At 40.5% G+C, this 24,943-nt stretch overlaps 2 protein-coding genes across 4 annotated transcripts in view; both read right to left on the minus strand.

The window, feature by feature from the left end:
• Nucleotides 1–1,633: 1,633 nt before the first annotated feature.
• TCF24 (transcription factor 24) lies at nt 1,634–12,140 on the minus strand. 2 transcript variants are annotated; one of them, XM_063669463.1, is made up of 3 exons: nt 11,938–12,140; nt 10,986–11,398; nt 1,634–3,771 (listed from the first exon to the last, which is right to left on the minus strand). In XM_063669463.1, the coding sequence occupies exons 2-3, from the start codon at nt 11,373–11,375 to the stop codon at nt 3,658–3,660; spliced, it is 504 nt and encodes a 167-aa protein (XP_063525533.1). In that variant the 5' UTR covers nt 11,376–11,398; nt 11,938–12,140; the 3' UTR covers nt 1,634–3,657. The 2 variants fall into 2 exon arrangements, with proteins under 2 accessions (XP_063525533.1, XP_063525534.1); XM_063669464.1 differs by lacking the exon at nt 11,938–12,140 and having other exon boundaries at nt 10,986–11,574.
• A 1,567-nt stretch (nt 12,141–13,707) lies between these two features.
• PPP1R42 (protein phosphatase 1 regulatory subunit 42) overlaps nt 13,708–24,943 on the minus strand; it is a 63,804-nt gene continuing 52,568 nt past the window's right edge. The window contains exons 9-10 of one of the 2 annotated variants that reach the window (XM_054497574.2): nt 20,640–20,799; nt 13,708–13,941 (exon numbers count right to left, since the gene is read on the minus strand). In XM_054497574.2, the coding sequence (XP_054353549.1) occupies nt 13,830–13,941; nt 20,640–20,799 (272 nt within the window). In that variant the 3' untranslated portion in view covers nt 13,708–13,829. The remainder of the gene's footprint in view (nt 13,942–20,639; nt 20,800–24,943) is intronic. The other variant, XM_054497575.2, reaches the window with a different exon arrangement.

The raw sequence follows: 24,943 nt of genomic DNA on the forward strand, positions 1-24,943 counted from the left end.
GAAATTAAGACTTGTATAAACATAAAAAGGGAAACCTTTCCCAGGTTTATGTAGTTAGGTAAGAATAATGTCCCTCATTCCCTACTGTGCTGCAGTGCCATCTGTGCAGTGCTCAGAGTCTATAGGCAGCAAATCTACAGGATTTAAGCAACATTTATTTTTCAGTACAACAGCTGCATATAAGACCACCAGCTAGCATTACATAACAAAAGTACATATTATCTTTGAGATATACAACTTTACAGTATTTTCCTAGTGCTTTTAAAATTTTACAATCTTAGCTTTTGAGTTCTTTTAAAATGACAATAACAAAAACAAAATGGAAAAATCAAAAGTGCATGTATCAGAGAAAAACAGCAATACTATACTGTGTCTTACATCATCTGGGAAATTAGTTTATCAATCACATCCTCCAGCCATAATAGACTGGAGTGCAGTGGCATGATTATCATTAATTGCAGCCTCAATCTCCCAGGCTCAGGCAATCCTCTCACCTCAGCCTCCTGAGTACCTGGCACTACAGGCACACACACCAAGCCCTGCTTTTTTTTTTTTTTTGTATTTTTAGCAAAGAAGGAAGGGGTTTCACCATGTTGCCCAGGCTGGTCTCGAACTTCTGACCTCAGGTGATCCTCCCACCCTGGCTTCCTAAAGTGCTGGGATTACAGGCATGAGCCACCTCACCCAGCCACCAGCAATGATTTAGAAAAACTCGGCCGGACGCGGTGGCTGACACCTGTAATCCCAGCACTTTGGGAGGCTGAGGTGGGGGGATCACGAGGTCAGGAGATCAAGACCATCGGCTAACATGGTGAAACCCCATCTCTACTAAAAATACAAAAAAATTAGCTGGGCATGGTTGCGGGCACCTGTAGTCCCAGCTACTTGAGAGGCTGAGGCAGGAGAATGGCGTGAACTCGGGAGGTGGAGCTTGCGGTAAGCTGAGATCGTGCCACTGCACTCCAGCCTGGGCGACAGAGCGAGACTCTGTCTCAGAAAACAAAACAAAACAAAACAAAACACAAACAAAAAACTCATTAATTTGTCACCAGGTTAAGACAGAATCTGCTAGTGCTAGAGGAGTCAAAGTTCATAGCTTTTCAAATAAAATACACAATTGATATAATTTGTAGTAACCCACACATAGTAAGAAAAGAGCATTTAGATTAAGCCATCTCTCAAAATATCTAATATATAAATTGAGATCAGAAGCAGTCTGATTTGTGGTTTCTTCTCCCTGCCAGCTAATAAGAACAATACAATTATACATAGAGCCAACAAGCCTTATTGACAAGTCTTATCATGTCATGATAACAAATATAAATGGTGTTCATTTCTAAGTGAATCACATTGGCCACTGTAAAGAAATGTTTTGTGTGTATTAGATTATTTTCTCAGTGGTGGCTCATGCCTGTAATCCCAGCTGTTTGGGAGGCTGAGGTGGGTGGATCACTTGAGGCCAGGAGTTTGATAACAGCCTGGGCAACATGGCAAAACCCCATCTCTACCCAAAATACAAAAATCAGCTGGGCATGGTGCCGCGCCTCTGTAATCCCAGCTACTTGGGAGGCTGAGAGGCAGGAGAATCGCTTGAACCTGGGAGCTGGAGATTGAAGTGAGCTGAGATCTCACCACTGCACTCCAGCCTGGGCAGCAGAGTGATACTCCAACTCGAAAAACAACAGAGGCTGGGCACCGTGGCTCGCGCCTGTAATCCCAGCACTTTGGGAGGCCGAGGCAGGCGAATCACTTGAGGTCAGGAGTTCGATACCAGCCTGGCCAACATGGTGAAACCCTGTCTCCTACTAAAAATACAAAAGTTAGGTAGGCATGGTGGTACATGCCTGTAGTCCCACTTACTCAGGAGGCTGAGACAGGAGAATCGCTTGAACCCAAGAGGTGGAGGTTGCAGTGACTGGAGATTGTGCCACTGTACTCTAGCCTGAGAAACAGAGTGAGACTCTGTCTCAAAAAAAAAAAAAAAGACAGCATGGTAAAAAATAAGCTAACACCAAGTAGGTATCTATCATCTAAAAAGATTTTCAAAAGTAGCTTCAGTGTTTGTTAAATATCCAAAGAGAGAAACACAAATTTAACAGACTAATTTTCAAATTAGTACTTTATTTTTATGATACCTCTTATGACCATTCACCATTAAAGCATTAAAACAGCATGCTCCTTTGAATCTTTGAGTGAAAATATGCAATTTCTCCTCTGTAATTTTCCAACATACCAAAACCTATCTTCGTATCTAGCAATTTAATAAAATGTTATGAAAATCTGTAACAAATACACTTCTTTGGCATTAACACAACTTGTAACTGGATGAGAAGAATTAAAAAGTAATACCATCAAAGGCAAAGCTCTACTAACTATTTAACAGGATGACTTAGAAGTCCAATTATTCAACACATAGTTTTTTCCCCAGTTAAATGCTTTAAAAACTAGCCAAACTAATAAATTTTAAGAATTATTAGCAAGAAAATCATTTTTCTGAAATTCTTGCTGTTAAATTTAGTGTTTACAATTCAGTTTGAGGTAACTTTAAAGAAGTTTTGATTTCATTCCTTAGGATAAAGATTCTTTTTAGCACTTCTTATGTCAATAACTTATAATAGTGAATGTCTGAATCCAAATCTCATTTTACTTTTTATTTCTTTCCATGAGTAGGTAAATATGTTTACAAATATTTAAATATGCAAGTACTTTTCTACATATTAATATGTAGAGAACTTTTATCATATATCTTTCTTGCAAAAAGATATGCTTCTGTCACATTATGAGTATATTCACATTAAAACAATAAAACTGGGCCAGGCACGGTGGCTCTTGCCTATAATCCCAACACTTTGGTAGGTGAGGCGGGAGGATTTATTGAGCCAGGATTTCAAGAGTAGCCTAGGCAACACAGTGAGACTCCATCTCTACAAAAAAAATAAAAGAATTAGCCAGGTGTGGTGACATGCACCTACATTGTGAAGTCTGCTGTCCGCTGACACCTGGTCTTCTGTTCACACTGGACTGCAGGGATTCCCAGTGCCTTCCACAAGTTGCAAACACTGTAAGATACAGAATAACCCTCTAGGAAGGTGACCAAGCCCTGTCCTCTGAGCAAACCATTTCTAATACTCCAAACAAGTTTTCTAAGAGGGAAAAATAACTACTTATTGAATTTATTGCATCTTCATATTACTGCAACAATTTTGAAATGGCGTCTTAGACCAACTTAAGCACGGTATGGTTTTCACAAAAAAGGAATACTGGTATATTATAAACACAGATTTTTATCTTTTTAAACTAGGAAGACTGCACCAATAGATATGAACTTTTCTGTTTGTAATAGATACACTACAGCAATATCTATATTGCATTATTTAGCTATATACACAATTGTTTGCTTTCATGTGACTCCTTTTTTCTAATAATTTCTCTTGCACTATACAGTAGTGACTCTCACACTGAACAGATAAGCTGTGTGTTTTATATAACACTGATTATTTCATTCCACATTTAGACAGATAAACCTGAACATCCAACTATGGGTTCACATGTAAACTTTCAGAAATTTTGTTATGTCTCATATAATAAATATAGAATTATGTCATAGTATTTAAAAACAATAGCCACCACTTCTACCAGCCCCCACCAGGGGAGAGCCTAAGGCTGTGAGCCTGTTGGAGTGTTGTCATGATTTGTTTTTTCTCCAGAAACAGAATGCTTCAGAAACTGACCAGTAGCACCGATGTACAATCTTGATCGCATGGGCCATTTCTGAAAAAGATTATTTCAACAAGAATTCAAAAGTTAGTATCTATGACATATATTAACATGGTCTACAATGTTAAAGATTGCAAATAGCCCAATGCAAATGCAATATTATGTAGCTAATAACAATTATAAGTATGAAGTATAAGAAACAACATGAAAAAATGTTTATTAATGCTAACAGTAAAAAACAAAAATATACTCAGACTTTGATTAACATTTTAGAAGTAATATGTGTGCTTATGGACAAGAACTGCAAGAAATCATGAAAAATAAATATAGTTAAAGTGTAGAGAAATATATCTGCCTGTAATGTTTTAATTTTAAACTAAACCTAAAACAAAATTAAGCCTAAAACTAGATCCTTGGCTTTAAAAATATTTTTAAAAGTTCCAATTTTAGTATATGTGCTGCCGAAGTGAGCACTATATTTTAAAGAGTTCTGTGTGGTATTATGTGTCTATACATGTCAAAGGACCACAGTGAAAAGTGTCAACTGTCTATATATATATATTTTTTGAGACGGAGTCTCGCTCTGTCACCCAGGCTGGAGTGCAGTGGCACAATCTCAGTTCACTGCAACCTCCATCTCCTGGGTTCAAGCGATTCTCCTGCCTCAGCCTCCTGAGTAGCTAGGATTATAGGCGCATACCACCACGCCTGGCTAATTTTTGTATTTTTAGTAGAGACAGGGTTTTACCACGTTGGCCAGGTCGGTCTTGAACTCCTGACCTCAAGTGATCCACCCGCCTCAGCCTCCCAAAGTGCTGGGATTACAGGCGTGAGCCACCAAGCCCAGCCCCATCTATGCATCTTATCTAGCTAAAAAACGATATCTAGAATTCATAAATATTAGAATATTTGGTATGATACTAAGAGAACATCCTGATTAAATGTCTGTATGTATTGACATCATCTAGCTCTAACCTTTTGGTAATCATCACATTTGAATTACTGATGGTGATTTTTCTAAATTCATCTTTATGATGGGCAATCTCTCAAACAATATAATTTATTGCCCGACAGACATAATGATGAAAAAACATATTACATGAGTAGTTCTTTCAGAATAAAACTCTTTTGGGAGGGAGGCAGGTGTCATATAATCAGTTAAGTTCTAAGATCCTTAGAATACTACTTTTGTTTTTTTTAATACAGAGAGGGACTAAAAAAAAAAAAAATACAACTCCTAAAAGTCAGCAATCTGGTCCCACACTCTCCAGGGAGCAAGTGCTGCCTTACGTAAGCAGGCTACCTATCTTCATCAGCGAACACACACAGGCCAACTGCTAGTTACATAGCACGGACACACACAGGCCAACTGCTAGTTACATAGCACGATAAAATGTTTTTAAATGCCTGGCAGATAATCCACAGTGCTCAAATAGAGGTACAATTATTAACATGCCAAAGAACATTAAGAGCTCTGGGTTCACAACCCAAGTTGCTAATATTAGACTCACTCTGAGAGCTTTAAATAAATACTGATGGCAAAGTTACACCCCAGACCAATTAAGTCAGAATGAACTATTACTTCTGTTACAGAGTTAATAGAATGTAAGCAGAGTTAGATCTTAGATGGAATAATATAAACTCTCATTGCACTTGTGAGCACAGTTATTTTCACCTAAACTGGGATTGCAAATGTAAAACATAGCCATAAAGAATAAGTAGGCATGTGATACTATCTGGAAAGTTTTGTTCTGTGGCAACCAACCAAAGTCCTAATTTTTATTTTTTAAATTTATTTTATTTTATTATTATTATTTTTTTATGAGACAGGATCTCATTCTGCTGCACAGGCTGGAGTGGTAGTGGTGTGATCATGGCTCACTGCAGCTTAAACCTGCTAGGTTCATGCAATCTTCCTGCCTCAGCTTCCTGAGTTAGGACTACAGATGTGTGCTACCATGCTGGGCTAATTAAAAACTTGTTTTTTTGTTTGTTTGTTTTTGCAGAGGCAGAGTCTCACTATGTTGCTTTGAGTTCAAGGGTGGTCTTGAACTCCTGGGCTCAAGTGATCCTCCTGCCTCAGCCTTCCAAAGTGCTGGGATTACAGGTGTGAGCCACCATGCCTGGACTCAATTTTTAAAAATAATACATATGCATTCCTATACATTCTAGGTATATCATTGTCAGTGGTCCTGTTCCTGGGATCTTTGCCAAAAATAAACTAATGTGTTTATTTTTATTTTTTTTGAGACGGAGTCTTGCTCTGTCACCCAGGCTGGAGTGCAGCAGCAGATCTTGGCTCACCGCAACCTCCGCCTCCTGGGTTCAAGTGATTCTCCTGCCTGAGCCTCCCAAGTAAGTGGGATTACAGGCATGTGCCACCGCGCCCGGCTAATTTTTGTATTTTTAGTAGAGACGGGGTTTTGCCATGTTGGCCAGGCTGGTCTCGAACTCTTGACCTCAAGTGATCTGCCCGCCTCAGCCTTCCAAAGTGCTGGGATTACAGTGTAAGCCACCAAGCCCAGCCAAACTAATATGTTTTAGAAACTGGAGTGAGGTTTATCTGATATATCAAGATCTGGCATTGTTATATCAGATTAAAGTCCTTCATTATACTGAAGACCCCAGTGCTGTAGTGTTACAGACTGAATGTTTGTGTCCCTCCAAAATGCACATGTTGAAGCTCTTACCTCTAAGGTGATGGGATTTAGAGACCAGGCCTTTGGGAGGTAAAATGAGTTAGATTAGCTCATGAGGGACTAATACCCATTTAAGAAGAGGAAAATCGGGCCGGGGGCAGTGGCTCATGCCTGTAAGCCCAGCACTTTAGGAGACTGAGGCGGGCAGATTACAAGGTCAAGAGATCAATACCATCCTGGGCAACATGGAATCGCTTCAACCCAGGAGGCGGAGGTTGCAGTGAGTCCAGATCGCACCACTACACTCCAGCCTGACGACAGAGCAAGACTCCGTCTCAAAAAAAAAAAAAAAAAAAAAAAAAGAAAAAATGCTGGATGCAGTGGCTCACGTAATCCTAGTACTTTGGGAGGCCGAGGTGGGTGGATCACCTGAGGTCAGGAATTCAAGACCAGCCTGGCCAACGTGGTGAAACCCTGTCTCTACCAAAAATACAAATATTAGCTGGGTGTGGTGGTGGGCGTCTGTAATCCCAGCTACTTGGGAGGCTGAGGCAGAAGAATCGCTTGAACCCAGGAGGTGGAGGTTGCAGTGAGCCGAGATCACACCACTGCACTCCAGCTTAGGCAATAAGAGTGAAACTCCATCTCAAAAAAAAAAGGAATCTTTCTCTCTCTCTCTCTCTCTCAGTGTACACGTAGAGGCCAAGTGAGAACACAGAGAGAAGTGGGCCATCTACAAGCTAGCAAGATAGCCCTTGCGAGGAACTAAACCCCGCATCTTGATTTTGGATTTTCCAGTCTCCAGACTGTGGGAAAATAAATTTCTGTTGTTTAAAAGAGCCAGTCTGTGGTATTTTGTTATGGCAGCCTGAGCAGACTAATACACATAGTGAATAGTGTAGCACAGATATCAACTTTAAGTGCAGAATTTGTGGCTACATTATATACCAGTGCTTTGAAACATTTTACCTGCCCCATTTTCATAAGCATAAAAATCTCATGCTCAAATGTCAAATGTAAATTGAGAATTATATGAACTAAATACACTTGAAAGCAAATAAAATTAAAATACTACTGAATGCTCTACTGGTGGTCCTCTTACATGCTATCCAGGTCCCACTGTGTTAAGAATTGCTAAAAAAAAAAAAAAAAAAAAAGAATTGCTCTAAATCATTCAGCCAAGTGTGGAGACAAATGAAGGCGTCTATTTCATCCTTGCTAGGATAAAATTAACGAAGCAAACCTAAAACTGTATATTTGGAATTTTGCCTCCTTTTTCATGGATTAATAAATGTTCTTTTTTAAGAATGTTGTGTCCTTGATTTTCAAAAAGGCTTGTAATGATTTTATTGAACTTAATTTAATCAGACACACAGTTTTAAGAGTAGACACACCGTTTTAAGAGTCTGAAATTAAAATGTACATAGAATATTGGTTAGGTTGTATGTCATCACGATGCCAAAAAAGCCAGTTGACTGATTTACATTTTCTTTTCAACAGTTTGTTTCAGGATTGTGCAGATTAACACAATCCTTACTTAGCTCTACTTTCCCTAACAGGGTATCTTTAAAACCACTTACTGTAGTTTCATTAAGCTTAGAAAATTTAGCAAACTCATAATTAACTAGAACTGAACCTGAAACTGAAGACCTTAAAAATCCCAGCTCTTGGGAGGCTGAGGTGGGTGGACCATGAGGTCAGGAGATCGAGACCATCCTGGCCAACGTGGTGAAACTCCGTGTCTACTAAATACAAAAATTAGCCAGGTGTGGTGGCGCACGCCTATAGTCCCAGCTACTCAGGAAGCTGAGGCAGGGGAATGACTTGAGCCTGGGAGGCGGAGGTTGCAGTGAGCTGAGATTGCACCACTGCACTCCAGCTTGGGTGACAGAGAGACTCCATCTCAAAAAACAACAACAAAAAAGCACTTAATTAAGTGACTCAAAAGTAACAAAACCCTGTTATCTATTTTTTTCGATTATTGTTTACCTATCATAGACAATGATTATTAAATAAGGGGCACGATAATAAAGTCATCTGTGTTTTTCTGCCAATGTAGAGATCTGAAATACATTCCTGTTTCTTACCGAATCACTGCCTTTTGGGCAGCTGATGCTGATGGAAATAAATTGCTCATACCCCACAGGGATTAAAAACTGCCATTTCAGGCTATGCACCAGGTTCCCAGTCTCTTAAACTTCCAGTTTCATTTGAGATGTTTGTTTTCTTTTTTGAGACAGGGTCTTGCTCAGTTGCCCAGGCATGCAGTGGTGCAATGTAGCTGCAATCTCTTGGGCTCAAGCAGTCCTCTCGCATAAGCCTCCCAAGTAGCTGGGACTACAGGTGCACACACCACAGCCACCTAATTTTTAAAATTCTTAGTAGAGAGGAAGTCTTGCTATGAAATGCTCTTAAAGTAAATCCCCAACAGTGGTAATGTGCTAACGTTACTGATAGTAAGGACTGATGATTCAAAATAATGGCCTTGAAATATTTGTTAAAAAGCTTGGATCATCAGGGTAAGACCTAACACTATGTTGTAAGGCAGAAAAATGAAGTCATTTTAGAACACTTTTTACAAAACAATCGTTTATAATGAGCCTTTAGTTGACCATAAAAGTATAAATAGTTAGGATATTTTAATTTCTTTCGCATTAATCAAAGGTAGACAATGTTTAAACATTTTGGTAGTGTCTGTAAAATAATGTGTTAACAGTTAACAGGCGGTTTCAATTATGTACATAACATCTCTTTCCTCTGAACTTCCATAGCACATAATTATAGTTCTTTTATGGAAAATATAACATTCTCCCTTCCAATACTGTTGTTTCTTTGTCTTTGTCTCAATAATATGTTCATATAGGAAAGGGACTGAGTCTTATTAATTGTGTTCACTCCCCTAAAATAGTGCTTTGCACATAGTAGGAATTCAATAAATGTTTGATTTTAAAACATGCTTGATTTTAGTCACTTGTTCAAGCAACATTAATTTCATTTAAAAAAATAATCCTTGGCTTTGTATCATTATCTCTAGAGTTGTCTTTTAAAATAAAAACAATCAATATTTACAAATAAAAACAGTTATGATTACAAAAACATTTGGTACATGAATCAAGTGCAAAAAGACGCTTGCTATGCTTATTGTTACATGGAAATGATGCTTCTAACATTATTCATTCAAAAAAAGCATTCCAAGAAAATAAGTTGAAAAGCATGTTGACTTCTCATTCTGAATTATATCTCCCATAAAGTATTTAACAGATGCTCTTTGTATTACAATCTACTTAACGTTAAAATAAACTTCCTTAGAGTATATGGCAAATGTCAAGTCAAAAGAAATTTAATATTAATGGTATATTCGAATAGCAATCTAATGAACACGGTAATACAAAACCCCTTAATAATGACTTTTCTGCTGAGATTATAAAACTTACAAATGAAATAAGGTCTATCATAATTATAAATAATGATATTTCATGTCTTCATATTTAATATTGAAATCATTTAAGTCTATCATTATGATTATATTTGCAAAGTAAATTTTGTTAAACCTTACCACAGAATTGTAAGTTCAGTTAATATCAGAGGGTGTGCTTTACCATATTAAATAATTTATTGAACACTGATATACTTAAAGCTAAGTCTTAAGTCTTAACTTTGCATTTGTGTGTGTGTGTGTGCGCGCGCGCGTGTGGCCAAATATTTCAGGGTGGTGGAGCCAAAACCGAAAATTTAGGTTTAGCAAGTAATGAGATGATGCATTTGGAACAGAAAAATCAGTGTAAGGTTTCAAAACAATCAAATCTAGAAGAGGAGGATGATGCAAAAACTGAATACTGCAATAGGTAACGAAGCATAATCATATATACCATGTTAAGTGAAAACTGTGACCGTTTTACCAATATGTAAAGAAATTACGCAAAATGGATTCTCTTGTCTAATTTTGTACATTACAGACTTTGAATTTAGTAATCAATTCACTCAACATACATGCCAATCTATTACGAACGTATTTAAAAACACTGTAGTTTTTTCTTAACACTTTTGGTAGCTGTCAAGTCTATGATATTTAACCTTTATTTAAACGGACTGAAATTTTACTCCACAGAGATGCAGAATGGTCTCATTTGTTCTTATTAGTTTTACCAAAAAATTTCAACAGTGTTTTCCTAGAATCACTTAGGGCCATTACTCCAGTGAAATCTTTCAAATATCCCATAAAAATCAATGAAAGCGTAATTATGTAAATAAAAGATGCTTAAAAACTCTCAGAGGGGTCATACATATAACTCAGACATTAAACATTATCAGGATGTGCAACCAAGCCCCCATTTCTCACCTTGGAAGGCACAAAAATCCTTCGGAGGCATCCTGTAAGAGGCCTGCGAGACTCTTACCAAGCCACCCCGGCTTTAAACGCCTCACCAGCCACCTGTGAACCGCGAAGGAGCAGGCTCTCGCGGCGGGGACCTTGCCACCAGTACCCTCGCGGGCCAAGGTCGTTCTGCCGGTCGGCTTCCTGCCTCACCCGAAAAGGAATGAGAGCGTCTACTCAAGACGGTGACTGGCAGGGCAGATCAAGGTGTCCTGGTATCGGCCCTAGCCCCGCGGTGCGCCCCGCCCGCTTACCTTGACCGGGTGCAGGTAGCCATCGCCGCGCAGAGCGCCCAACCCGGGGTCCGCCGGCGCCTCGCCGTCGTCCTGCAGACTGCGGGTGAGGTGCGCGATGTAGGTGGTGGCCAGCAGCAGCACGTCCAGCTTGGACAGTTTGGTGTCGGGCGGCACGGACGGCAGCGTGCGCTGCAGCTCCAGGAAAGCGTGCCGCAGGGTCTGCACCCGGCTGCGCTCCCGCGCCGCATTCGCCGCCGCCGGCCGCCCGCTCCCGGAACGCGAGCCGCCCCCGGGGCACGCCGGCCCCGGCCCGGTCCGCCCGGGACTCGAGTCGCGGATGGCGGCGGCCAGAGGCGAGGGCTCGGCGCTGGCGCTGAGGGGGCTACCCGCTGGGCGGCCGCGGTCCATGGCAGCTTCACGCGCCGCGCGCGCTGCAAAGGACCGAAGGTGCGGTGAGGCAGGGGGCGGTCTGGCTTAACCCTAGAGGCGAACCCCCCTGGTTCTCCCCGTGCGCCCACCAGCAGCCCAGCGGGGCTGAGGGCGCTCTCAAGGGAGCTCGTTTTGCCCGGGACGCGTTTTGCTTTCCGACGTCTGGGGAGAGTTGCGGGACTCCGGAGTTCTTGGGCTTCCTAGAAGGGTAAGAAGAGGCGCAGTGCGGGCTTTGCTTTTCAGGGGCAAATTAAGCAAAAGGTCTACTCTACCCGGGAAGAAGGATCTCGGAAGCACAGCTCCGGATCAGCACTTGTTCGCGCTTGGGTGACTTTATCCAACCCGGCGCGCACGAGAGGTGGCGCGGATCCTTCTCGCCGACGCCGCGGAAAACCACGGCTCACCAGCTGCCCTCGGCCTTTCACGCCAGGGGGGATTTCTGCCCGAGGAGTGGGGGACCCTTAGCCTCACCTCGGAGTACGGCACCCGCCACCGTTCCGAGCCCGAGAGCCGCGCAGTACGCGTCTCACGGGTCCCTCACCTTTCCTGGAGCTGCTGAGTGGAGCTCCCCTCCGTGGTGCGGGCGGGCGAGGGGCGTGGAGCAGGGCCTGTGTGGCCAGGGCCGCGCTGGTCACTCCATCCTCCTCCGGCCGAAGCCCAAGTCGACGGCTGCTTCCAACCTCCGCTGGCTGTGACTTTTATGCGGGTGCCCCACGGCCAGGCGTGTGTGCTCCGACCGGCTAAGGCAGGTCGGGCGGAGGACCTGGCCCACCCGAGGGGCTACGCCGGGGGGCTGAGGCTGCTTAGAGGGTCATTAATCAAACCGCCCGGCGGGGCGGGCTCAGGGGGCGGGGCGTCCTCCTGGCCCCGCCCCTCGGCTCAGAGCCTCACGCCGCTTTCCCCGAGGCTCCTCGCTGAGGGCGTGTGGAGAGTTTGGGGTGTCTGCTGCCGGCTGCGGTGGGGCCGGGCTGGAGGCCGCGGGTGAGGCCTGTGGTTAACCTCGCGCTGCCGAGGTCCTACCTCCTCGGGTCCAGTCTGATTCCAGGCCGCTTCCAGGCCGGTGCCCAGCTGAGGCGGGAACGCTGCAGTTTGGTTGAGCGTGACTTTTAGGCTCTGTGAGGAAAAGTCGAGCGCGCCACATCGAGGCGCTAGCCGTTTATTCTACCACAAGGTAAAAGATTCATGCTGCCCTAGTTACCCTAAAGCTGGGAGATACACTGCACTTCCTACCAGACCCCGAATGCTCTCAGTGTCTGTAATTCTTTAAGAAGTTCCTAGAGCAGACAGCCCTTGGATCGTGGGCACTTCTCCCCGGGGACGCGGACCCTGCTGACCGCCTCCGCTGCCCCCGCGGGGGCCACCACTCTTTAATTATTTGGGCGAAACATTCTTTTCTGGTTTTGCACTTGTGGACCCACGGGAAGCGTGACTTGCAGCGAGGCAGGACCCGATCCCAGGCTTCTTTAGAAAGCGGACGCTGCGCCGCAAGGCCTGTTCAGAGCCGCTCCAGGAAGCCGTGGGCCCCCGGCCGCCCCAATCCGCAGCGGTTTCTGCAGTTCCTGGACCCGTCGCCTTCGTAGGTGAAATCTGAGTACTTTCCAGCAACATAATTAGAACACACTCGAAACAATGCCTGCAGTTCTCCGAGTAGGACATTTTCTGTTTTTGTGTTTGAGACAGGGTTTCTGTCGCCCAGGCTGGAGTGCAGTGGTGCCATCTCGGCTCACCTCAGCCTCCAAATCTCGGGCTCAAGCCAAGAGCAGGATATTTTCTTATATTCTTTGGGGTCAAACGGAATATCAAATTTAAAATGTCACTAAAGAAACGGCGCTCTTGTATATGCACCATCATTTCATACTTTCCAGTAGATTTCTAAGTTGGAACTACTGTAACCAAGCCGTCAGCAGTCCTGGTGGCACTATTTGGATGTACTGGCCCACAAATTAAGTACATTAGTGATTCAGAGTGGTACTTAGACTTTCATCTCAATTCCCACCCAATAACTGTAATTAGATTTACACTTTAGAAAGAAGTACACCGATATTCTATTGATTCAAAAAGGGGCCCAGTGCAGTGGCTCGTATGTGTAGTCCCAGCTACCCCGAAGGCTGAGACGGGAGGATCTCGTGAGCCCAGGAGGTTGAGGCTCCAGTGAGCTGTGATCGCACCGTCGAAGGGACTTCTATTGCTGAATGAAAAAGTGCGTATTTTCCAAGTAAATTGTATGTAATGAGGAATAAAGCAACTAGATCCCTGAATTCACAGGTGGAAAGCAATGTTTTAGATTCTATAAAGCAGCAAATCAAACAATGACTTAAACGTTTTTCTTATATTATGAGATACCATAAAGCTACAAACCCACAAAAGATATTGTTGCCTAGTCCTATACGGTTAAAAACAAAATCAAACGTTTCCTGTCACTTGAGGCTGAATTTACTCATTTTCCACAAACAAATTTTCTTTTTCTTTGGGGTTATGGAAAAGGTGAGGTTCATGCACACCATTTTTTGTCAGCAAGCTTTCAGATTGCTTCAAAGAGAGATTCCTGTATTTATAGAGAGGGAAAAAAAGCATTAAATTAAAAAAATGAAAGTATCCCCAAAAGGTAGCAAAAACATAGAATCTAGGACACAATAACAATATTAAAGGCTAATGATTAATCACCAAACAGTGTGAATCTTGTCGGGCTTTAAAAAGGAAGCAGAAACAAAGATTTTCCTCTTGGTGTAGTGAAGAATGTGAAAAATCTATGATTTGTGAGAATCACAAATAATATTAGAGGAAAGGTGGACCAGGTCTAAGATGGAAATAATATTAGAGGAAATAATATTAGAGGAAAGGTGGACCAGGTCTAAGATAAGGCAAATTTGAGGTGTCTGGGTCTTCTTATATTTTGCACCCAGATTGTCCTTATAATGCAAAATAATCATACATATCAATTTATTCCATATTGTTTTTAATATATAAATGTTTTATATGTATATAAAACAGTAGATTAATTGGTACTTTTTTCACATTTCAACTATTTCTCTCATTGTTTAAATTGTAATTTACATAGTTAAATTCACCCTTTTCAGTGTAAATTCACCCAGCTCAGCAAGCTTTCATAAACATATGTCTTATAACCATCAATGCAATAAAGATACAGAACATTACTCTCATTCTCCAAAATTATCTTGTGCTGACCCTTTGTAGTCAACCCTTTCTCCCACCTCCTGTTTCTGGCAACTACTGATCTGTTTTCTGTCTCTGTAGTTTGCCTTTGCCAGAAAGTCATACAAATAGAAGTGTATTATATAGTATGTAGCCTTTTGAGTCTGGTTTCTTTCACTTAGCATAATGCTTTTGAGATCCACGTTGTTGAGTATATCACTAGTTCATTCCTTTGTATTGCTGAATAGCATTCCATTGTATAGATGTACCACAGTTTGTTTATCCATTCCTCAGATGAAAACCTTTGGAACTGCAGTGAGTCGAGATTGCGCCACTCCACTCCAGCCTGGGCGACAGAGTGAGACTCCGTCTCAAAAAAAAAAAAAAAAAAAAGACAGAAAACCTTCGGATTGTTCCCAGTTTTTGGTGATTATGAATAATATTATAAATGTTCAGGTACAGGTTTTTGTGAGTATACGTTTTCATTTAACTTGGGAAAATAACCAGGAGTGAACCACTAGCTGCTAGAAGTGTTAAATGTATGTTTACCTTTTTTTCTTTTTTTTTTTTTTTTTTGAAGGAGGATCTCGTTCTGTCGCCCAGGCTGGAGTACAGTGGTGTGATCACAGCTCACTGCAGGCTTGAACTCCAGGGATCAAGTGATCCTCCAAGTGATCCTTCCACCCTAGCCTCCCAAGTAGCTGGGACTACAGGCATGTACCACCACACCCAGCTTAACGTTATAAGAATATATCAAACTGGCTGGATACAGTGGTTCGCATCTGCAATCCCAGCACTTTGGGAGGCTGAGGCAAGAGGATTGCTTAAGTATAAGAGTTTGAGACCAGCCTGGACAGTATAGTGAGACCTGGTCTGTACAAAAGAATTTAAAAAATTAAATGGGCGTGGTGGAACATGCATGTAGTCTCAGCTACTGAGAAAGCTGGGGCAGGAGGATTGCTTGAACACAGAAGGTTGAGGCTGCAGTGAGCTATGTTTGAGCCACTGCATTCCAGCCTGGGCAACAAAATGAGACCCTATCTCTCAAAAGATAAATACATAATAAAAGAATATGTCAAACTACTGTCCAAAGTGTCTGTACTATTTTTGCATTCCAGCCAGTAGTACATGAGAGTTCCAGTTGCTCCCTATCCTAGCCAGCATTACCAGCTTTTGTTTTTTCTTTTTATCCATTCTAGTATATGTTATTTTTTAAGAAAAAGTTAAATATTTAAAAATCAGATGATTTCATAATCGAGATATCTCACTTGCCAGCTAGTGCGATGCATGTCCATCTGGCCACACCATTGTGGAGCTGAATAGCTACAGTTGCCTTTAGTTGGGCATGTGCTTACCAGTTCACCTTAGTCACCCTCTCACCTGTTCTCACTTATTATCCCTTCCTGTTCCTAAGGGTGGTTTTCTTTGAGAGTCCCCAGCAGAGTAATTGAGAGGTTGGCTATTGGAGTCAGTGAGCTGTGTTCAAGTCCTAGCCCTGCTCATGGCAACTGTGTGACCTTGGGTCCTTCTGATTGTACCTCTCCAAGCCTCATTTTCCCATCTATAAAATGGGGCTTATAGTATTCTTAAAAGAGTTCCATTGTCTTTTAAAATTTGTTTGGATAGGCCAGGCACGGTGGTTCACGCCTGTAATCCCCCCACTTTGGGAGGCCGAGACTGGTGGATCGCGAGGTCAGGAGATCAAGACCATCCTGGCTAACACGGTGATATCCTGTCTCTACTAAAAACACAAAAAACTGGCCGGGCGTGGTGACAGGCACCTGTAGTCCCAGCTACTCGGGAGGCTGAGGCAGGAGAATGGCATGAACCCGGGAGGCAGAGCTTGCGGTGAGTCGAGATCACGCCACTGCACTCCAGCCTGGGTGACAGAGCGAGACTTTCTCCAAAAAAAAAAAATTTGTTTGGATAATGAAGATTCAGCTTTCAAAATATAGGCATTTTAAAATGGAAAATAATATAATTCTTTTGAATTAGGTCTTATATAACTCTTGTTCACAGAGTAAACCATTGACAGAGTTGAGATCAGAAGTCACAAAAACTAGCTTGTTTTAACTAAAACTAGTCTGTTTTAACCAAAAAAAGTTTTTGATTTTTGAGACAAGGTCTTGCTTTGTCCCTCAGTCTGGAGTGCAGTGGCACAATCGCGGCTTACTGCAGCGTCAACCTCCTGGGCTCAAGCCACCTTAGCCTCCCGAGTAGCTGGGACTACAGAGACAAGCTCCTACACCTGAATTTTTTTTTCTTATGGAGATGAGGTCTTATTGTGTTGCCTAGGCTGGTTTCGAACTCCTGGCCTCAAGCAATCCTCTCTCCTTCCTCAGCTTCCCAAAGTGCTGGAATTATAGGCATGAGCCACCTCACCCAGCCTAAAAAAACTGTTGCTTACCACTATTGTGCTTTTTTTGGGAAGGAGGGTAGTATCCTAATTTCAAAATGGCTCTTTGAGAACTGCAAATCCAAATATTAACATTATACCTACATTACTGATACACATAAGCTTATTTTGCATATAAAATTAAATAGACTGTTATGTTTAACAAAGCAAAATTTGCAAGTGCGTTTGTATAACATCATTCCAGAGTTTTGTGACTAAAAATATCTGAGTTTTAAAAATTCTTCCCTAAGCACATAGATCTGTTGTTACAACTGTTCAAATATAACCTTAACAGTGGTGAAGGAAAGTTGTTTTAACTGTTATTCAAGTTCACTTTTTAATTCAAAGAAACCTAATGCTTCCATATTCTAACAAAGGGTACCGGGTATTTTATAAATAGCTAAATAATATACAGTGAATATTTCCTGTGAATTGTGGGTCCCAGTGATTTGTATTCCTTAAAGGTATCTGAAATTAAGGGCATTTTTATGCAGCTAGAAAGTTACTATTTTTATATTAACAAAAGAGATGGATTGACTCTATTAACATTGCTTGGGTTTGAAAGATAGTTAAATAATCAAGTAACAATTTGTTTTTCATTGTATGGTGCTACACAGTATTCTCAGTGGATTTTATATGCAATATATAAATGCATTTAATGTCTATTTTAAAATTACTAAGGCTCAAGCACCTCCTAGCATGTTTGCAAAGAGAGGAAACATCTGTCAGAAGTATTTACTGTGACAAACACAGAAAGAAGCAATAATGTGTACTTTTTTGTTTGTTTAATACCATATTTTTAAAAATTGAACAGTGAAGGCATTTGTTCAGAATCAGCCTTTAAATAAAAAATAGGTTTGAGTTAATCTTTAATTAAAGTATACATTGATAGTATCAAGTTCAGTTTGAGGGTCAAAAACAACGTCAATGAGTCTGACTTTTTCCTCCCAGTAGAGAAAGCAGGCTTGTATAAATATACATGAGCACAGATTGCACGCATTTATAAAAGAGGTGGAAAACATTCCCCTGTCTTTGGACAGATGTTGCTTCACTGGCTCCACACAGGATACAGGCACAGCCCCCAATGTGTAGAACCCTAAAGGAGTGTGGGGCACATACCTTTAGCTTTTTGGAAGATGCACTGTAAGCTTATTTCTACCTCTGAGCAGGCTCCCCACCTTGAATATTAAATATAGAGTGTAGGGACACGTCTGGTGATGCCAGCTCATTCTTTCCCTTAAAGTAATTAAGGCAAGGGGTAACTTTAATCAATTTTCTAGAAACTAAAAATCTGTTCTTTGTGTTTAGGCTGAGTATTTTGTTTTTAACGCTTTACTGACCTTCTAGCTTTATTTTTATTATCTCCTAGATTTATGTTAAATTACTAAAATTAGCAAAAGGCATGTCCTGAAAATCCGTATCAAGAGTTTGATGAAACTCTGTAATATATTTGATTACCTTTTATTAAAGAGAGGTAGAACTGATAATCTCATTTAATACAGATTAAATCTTTTGATATACTAAAACAATATTTTGGCATACCTAAGGTGAAAGTATTGCCTGAGGAAATAATAAGCATTTAAAAATTTATGTAATGCTTTTTCACAGGATAAAATTGAAGACTCAGGATTGAACATAATTGGCTTCACTTGATGGTGGCAGAGGCAGGACATTCTTATGTTCTCACAGAACCCTTTTGGTTTGCTGGCTTCATTTAGGATAGCCTATCTTTGCAGTAGATAGTAGTTTGTATTTTAAAAAATGCATTTAGTTCTGTATTTAGTGTTCGTAGTTACGAAAATGAGGGTAGAGTGATTTATTTGATGTTTTATCAGTGTACTCCTAGTGACTCGAGCTTTGCTTGGGGCTATAGAATATGTGGAATGGGCCACAGCTCACTATTGATCTAACAATGCACATGGCAATGTATAGAATTCATCAACATTGTTTTCTGAGGCTGTGTACATTTTTATTGTTTTATTTTCTTCCTTGATGATATACTAGCAAGATTTTTCAAAATGCTTGGCAAAGAAACAAAACTTAAGAACACTGTTGTCGAATTGATAACAGTTGTGTAAATCTTTAAGAAACTATTGTGGTGCTATGGACAAGTAGGCAATGGTTTGGTGGTAATGGCAATGGACATAAGCAGTAAATGTCTCACATAGCTCCTGTTTTATTGTGAATGGAGAGGAGGCAAGACCAAAACAAGGACTCCCTGCATATCCTTTCACTTCTCCCCAAATAAAGCATTTTCCATACCCACAGGCCTTCTCTCTCCTAAGACTGCATCCCAGCAAGCCTGAGCCACTCTGCAGGGAATAGGGGTAGGACAGTGCAGCAGTAATGTTCACAGGGCTTCTTGAGGTGGGCTGTACTAGACAATTCTAAGTCATCATCCCTCGATGGGACCCTGCAAAGAGGGTGTCATGATAAGCCCACTTGACCTTCAGCAGGCAGTTCTGGGAAAAGGAAAACGATTCCAAAGTATGTCCCCTGGCTCTGTTTACTTTCTCAATGAAATATGCTATTGGCCTTTAGTATATTGCGATCACTAATCTGATTTGGTTGGAAGGATCAATAGAGCAATCATTGTATTGATTATAAATGAAAAAATAAGTTTAATGCAAAATTTATAAGATGTATTAGGATCTGGTTTTTAAAGCCCATAGCATTTATCACACTATAGAGTAATTATATCATATTTGACTCCCCAGCTAGCTTATGGCAAAATATTTGAGATCAGGATTATCTCATTTGAGTTTTTATATTCAGTGTTGCCCAGCATATGGCAGATGTCTCATGTTTTATATATAAATGAAGTTACTTTCTGGTATGGGTATTTATTTATTTAATTTATTGAGATGGGGTCCCACTCTGCTGCCCAGGCTGGAGTGCAGTGGAGTGATCTCAGCTCATTGCAGCCTCTGTCTCCCAGGCTCAAGTGACCCTCCCACTTCAGCCTCCAAAGTAGCTGGGACTATAGGCACGCACCACCATGTCCAGCTAATTTTTGTATTTTTTTTTTTTTTGTAGAGAAGGGGTTTCTCCATGTTGGCCAGGCTGGTCTTGAACTCCTGGACTAAAATGATCTGCCCACCTAAGCCTCCCAAAATGCTGGGATTACAGGCGTGAACCACTGTCCCCAGCTCTGGTTTATTTTTCCATCAAAGCAATACCTTTTTTAAACCAAAAAGCAAATTTTTCCTCATCAGGAGAAACTTCTGCCTCCTTCAGAGACAACAGCTTAAAAATCTGGTTTGTAGAAGTGGTGAAAGTAGCCTAATTCTGTAGGCCTCTGGACTTTCTGCAACCATATGCTCTGAAGTCGCCCACCCACTGGTGGACTACTCATCATCAGCTAGGCCTCAGGCTCCTTTGACAGAATCCCTGATCATTGAGACATCTTTACCTACTGCCTCTGGGACTTTCCTGAGTCCCTTACCTTACCTCAATGGGTGTATCCAGTCTAACTCCCAAGTCTTCTGGAAACACCCCTTCCCATTGTAACTTTCTGAGTGTTTGGGCAGACCAACAATGAACTTTTTTTTCTTTCTTTCTGTGTTTGGCCAAAAAGGATTGAGAACAAAGAACTAGGAGACAGACTGGATGGCCTCTGTTCCTCTTTGTTTACTGTGAAGATGTCTCCTCCCCACCGAAAAGATAAAGTCACATAAATATTTGAAAGAACCTACCCCATCTCTTCAATAATTTTAGTGTAATCTTCTCGGGAACTTTCTGGAGATGCATTTCCATTTACAGGGTATCTCTGTATTTCAGAGAAAAAGACTAATTTTGGCTTACCCACCTGTGGGTAATAAACAGGAACTATGTGATGCATTGTTTTGAAGTTACCTGTAGCACACAAAGAAATAAAAGCATTCTGCTTTGAAATTAATAACTAAATTGTAAAAAAGGGTATAACAATATTAGATTATCTAAAAATTAAATAAAGCTAAATGAATACACAGTAAAACTAGTAATAAAATTAATAACCCAAGGAAAAAATAGCACAGACTTTCATATACAAAACCTATACAGGAAAGTTCATGGTCAACTCTTAAAAATAAAATAAAATGAGCATGCCAACATTAATATAAATATTAACTGCCCTTAATTTTACTGTTCTGATTTAGTTTATTTTTTCAAATTGTTTAACTTGTAGGGAGTACATTAGTCGTGTATCATTTTGGGGATATGTCCATACCTTTATTCTGGCACTTAAAATTCCACATCATTTACCTGCTTTCAGATCCTCCTCCCTTTCCAGCAATAATTTCCTTTTAAGTAGGGACAGCCCTATTCACCTCTAATCCACAGTGGCTGGCATATTCTTGGACACATTTGAGGTGCTTAATAAATGTTTATTAAATGTTTGTTATGAATTTTTCTATAGAAGTGCTATAAAAGAAAGTGCTAAAAGATGTGAGTATATTTTGGATTTTATTAAGATATTAAAGTATATTTACAATTTTGTGTTATATAGCTATATGGCTATACTTAGGATAAGATTTTTAAATTGTAAGATCCTTGAAGTTAGAGATTATAATAATTCCTATAATTTTACCATAATCCCCAATATAGAGGTCCATATTTACAAGGCTATCAAAAATGTATAAAAGATTAGGAAGTACAAAAATTATTACCATCTTTTTAAGAATTTCTGTTCCCTGACAATGTATTTGGTTGCACAGAGGTGCCTTTAAAAGGTTCATCTTAACTCTTCTAAAGACCTGAAAGGTAGGTATACTGTAGATTTTGAAAATACATAATATATTTTCTAGATTTTAACTTGTGCTTTCCCTTTCTCTTGCACAGTTATAAAAGAGTCTTTGCATAAAGACCATATAGTATGCTATTGGACATATACAAAAGGATAGAGTTATTGTATATTACATACGTGTATACAGGGATGTCACTGCTTTTAAGCCTGAGAGTTCCAGGTTTGTACCATCTGTTTGGATGGGGATGGCAAACATGGGCAAAGGGGAGGGAGGACCTACAAATGGCCAAGGAATAATAACCAAGTACTCCTGAGAAAAGCTCAGAAAATTTTCTGCTGCAGCTACTCAGTGTGTTCACTTTAAATTTTATTTTAATTGATTTTAGAGACCATTTTTTTTTTGAGACAGAGTGTCATCTTTTCACCCAGGCTGGAGTGCAGTGGCACGATCTCGGCTCACTACAACCTTTGCCTCCCGGGTTCAAGTGATTCTCTTTCCTCAGCCTCCCTAGTAGCTGGGATTATAGGCACCTGCCACCACACCCGGCTAATTTTTGTACTATTAGTAGAGACGGGGTTTCACCATGTTGGCCAGGCTAGTTGTGAACTCCTGACCTCAGGTGATCTGCCCGCCTCAGCCTCCCAAAGTGCTGGGATTACAGGCATGAGCCACCGCACCCAGCCGAGACCATTTTTCAATATAGTAAATTATGTAATCTATTTGAGTACTCGTTTCAAAATTTTGAAATTTATTGTATTATCCTATTTCCTCTAGCTCCTTTTTAGTTATAAAAATTGTTTACATATCACATATTTCCACATCTGTTATTTTCCCAAATTCCCACCAAATTGAAGTGAATTTGTAAGTAGAGCATTATTGCTTTAGAACATTAATTGTCCTTATATCCCAGCTTAATTTAGCCTGTGCCCCCTACTAGCTTTGTAAACTCAAGGCAAGTCACTTCATTTTCTGAAACTGAACTTTCTCATCTGCAAAATGCATATAATGATCTTCTGCCTCACAGGTTATAATGATTAAATGCAATAATGTGTATAAATATCTGAAATGTTTAGCACAGTAAATGTCAGTTCTTTTTTCTTCCCCTGCCCCCTCTTCTTTGCCTTCTAATTCTGAGTGCTTTCTATTTTAAATTATTAATAATTATCATAACAGCAACTACAACAGGGTCTGAAATGAAGCTTACATACTATAACATTCTATATGGACTTTTAAAAACTGTAGCAAAACTATTTAACATGAGATCTACCCTCCTTTTTTTTTTTTTTTTTGTTTTTTGTTTTTTGAGACGATGTCTTGCTCTGTCACCCAGGCTGGGGTGCAGTGGTGCCATCTCGGCTCACTGCAGCCTCTGCCTCCCAGGTTCAAGCAGTTCTCTTGCCTCATCCTCCCAAGTAACTGGGACTACAGGGGCACGCCACCACACCCAGCTAATTGTTTTGTATTTTTGGTAGAGATGGGGTTTTGCCATATTGGCCAGGCTGGTCTCGAACTCCTGACCTCAAGTGATCTGCCTGCCTCAGCCTCCCAAAGTGCTGAGATTATAGGTGTGAGCCACCGCGCCCAGCCAAAATCTACCCTCTTAACAAAGTTTTAAATGTACAATACATTATTTTTTTTACCTTAGGTACAATGTCATATAGTAGATCTCTAGAGTTTATTCATCTTGTTTGGCCGAAACTTTATGCCCATTGATTAGTAAGTCTCCCTTTCCTCCCCTCAGCTGCTGGCAATAGCACTCCACTCTTTGAGTGTATGAATTTAACTATTTTAGATATCTTATATAAGTTAAATCAGTATTTGTCTTTCTTTGACCTGGCTCATTTCACTTAGCATAATATGCTCAAAGCTCACCCATGTTGTCACATATTGCAGAATTTCCTTTCTTTGTAAAGCTGAATAGTGTTCCATGTTCCATTTAATATATACTTCCTTTATCCATTCATCTGTCCAATGTCCATGTACCTTGTTTCCACATCTTGACTATTGTGAATAGTGCTTCAGTGAACATGGGAGTACTGATGTCTCTTGGAAATCCTGATTTCAATTCTTTAGAATAAATATCCATAAGTGGGATTGTTGGGTCATATGGCAGTCCTATTTTTAACTTTTTGAGGAACGTTCATACTGTTTGCTATAGTGGCTGCACCATTTTACATTCCCACCAACGGTGTGCAAGGATTCCAGTTTCTTCACATCCTCTGTAACACGTGTTGACTTTTTTAAAATAATAGCCATCTGGGCACAATGGCTCATGTCTGTAATACCAGCACTTTGGGGGGCCGAGGCAGGTGGATCACTTGAGTTCAGGAGTTGGAGACCAGTCTGACCAATATGGTGAAACCCCATCTCTACTAAAAATGCAAAATTAGCCGGGTGTGGTGGTACATGCCTGTAATCTCAGCTACTCAGGAGGCTGAGGCAGGAGAATTGCTTGAACCCAGGAGGTGGAGGTTGCAGTGAGCTGAGAGCATGCCATTGCACTCCAGCCTAGGCAACAAGAGTAAAACTCTGTCTCGAAAAAAAAAAAAAAAGCCATCCTGACAGGTGTGAGGTGATAGCTCATATCTATGTTGATTTGCATTTCCCTGATGATTACTGACATTGAGTATTTCTTCATATACCTGTTGGCCATTTGTATGTCTTCTTTGGAGAAATTTGTATGTCTTCTTTGGAGGAATAAAAACCACTATTTGTTTAAGAGACTTTTCTTTCCCCATTGTGTATTCTAGGCACCTTGTCAAAGATCAATTGACTACATATGCATGGATTTTTTTCCTGGGCGCTCTATTCTGTTCCATTTCTCTATATGTCTGTCTTCTGCCAGTACCATACTGTTTTGATTACTGTATCTACGTAACATATTTCAAAATTAAGAAATGTGATGCCTTCAGCTTTGTTCTTCATTCTTAAGATTGATTTGACTATTTGTGGTCTTCAGTGGTTCCATATGAATTTTAGAATTGCTTTTTTCTATTTCTATAAAAAATGCAATTGGGATTTTGATAGAAATTGCATTGAATCTGTGGATCACTTTTGATCTTATGGATATTTTACAATATTGAGTCTTCAGTTCATGAACATGAGGTGTCTTTTCATTTGTGTCTTGTTTAATTTCTTTTAAAATTTATAAGCAGACATTGCAGAAGATGTCTTGTTTAATTTCTTTCATCAACGTTTTGTCATTTTCAGGATGTCTTTCACCTCCTTAATTAAATTTATTCCTGGGTATTTTATTCTTTTGTCGTTATTGTAAA

This window comes from Pongo pygmaeus, chromosome 7 (genome assembly GCF_028885625.2).
Source record: "Pongo pygmaeus isolate AG05252 chromosome 7, NHGRI_mPonPyg2-v2.0_pri, whole genome shotgun sequence".
Taxonomy (NCBI): domain Eukaryota; kingdom Metazoa; phylum Chordata; class Mammalia; order Primates; family Hominidae; genus Pongo; species Pongo pygmaeus.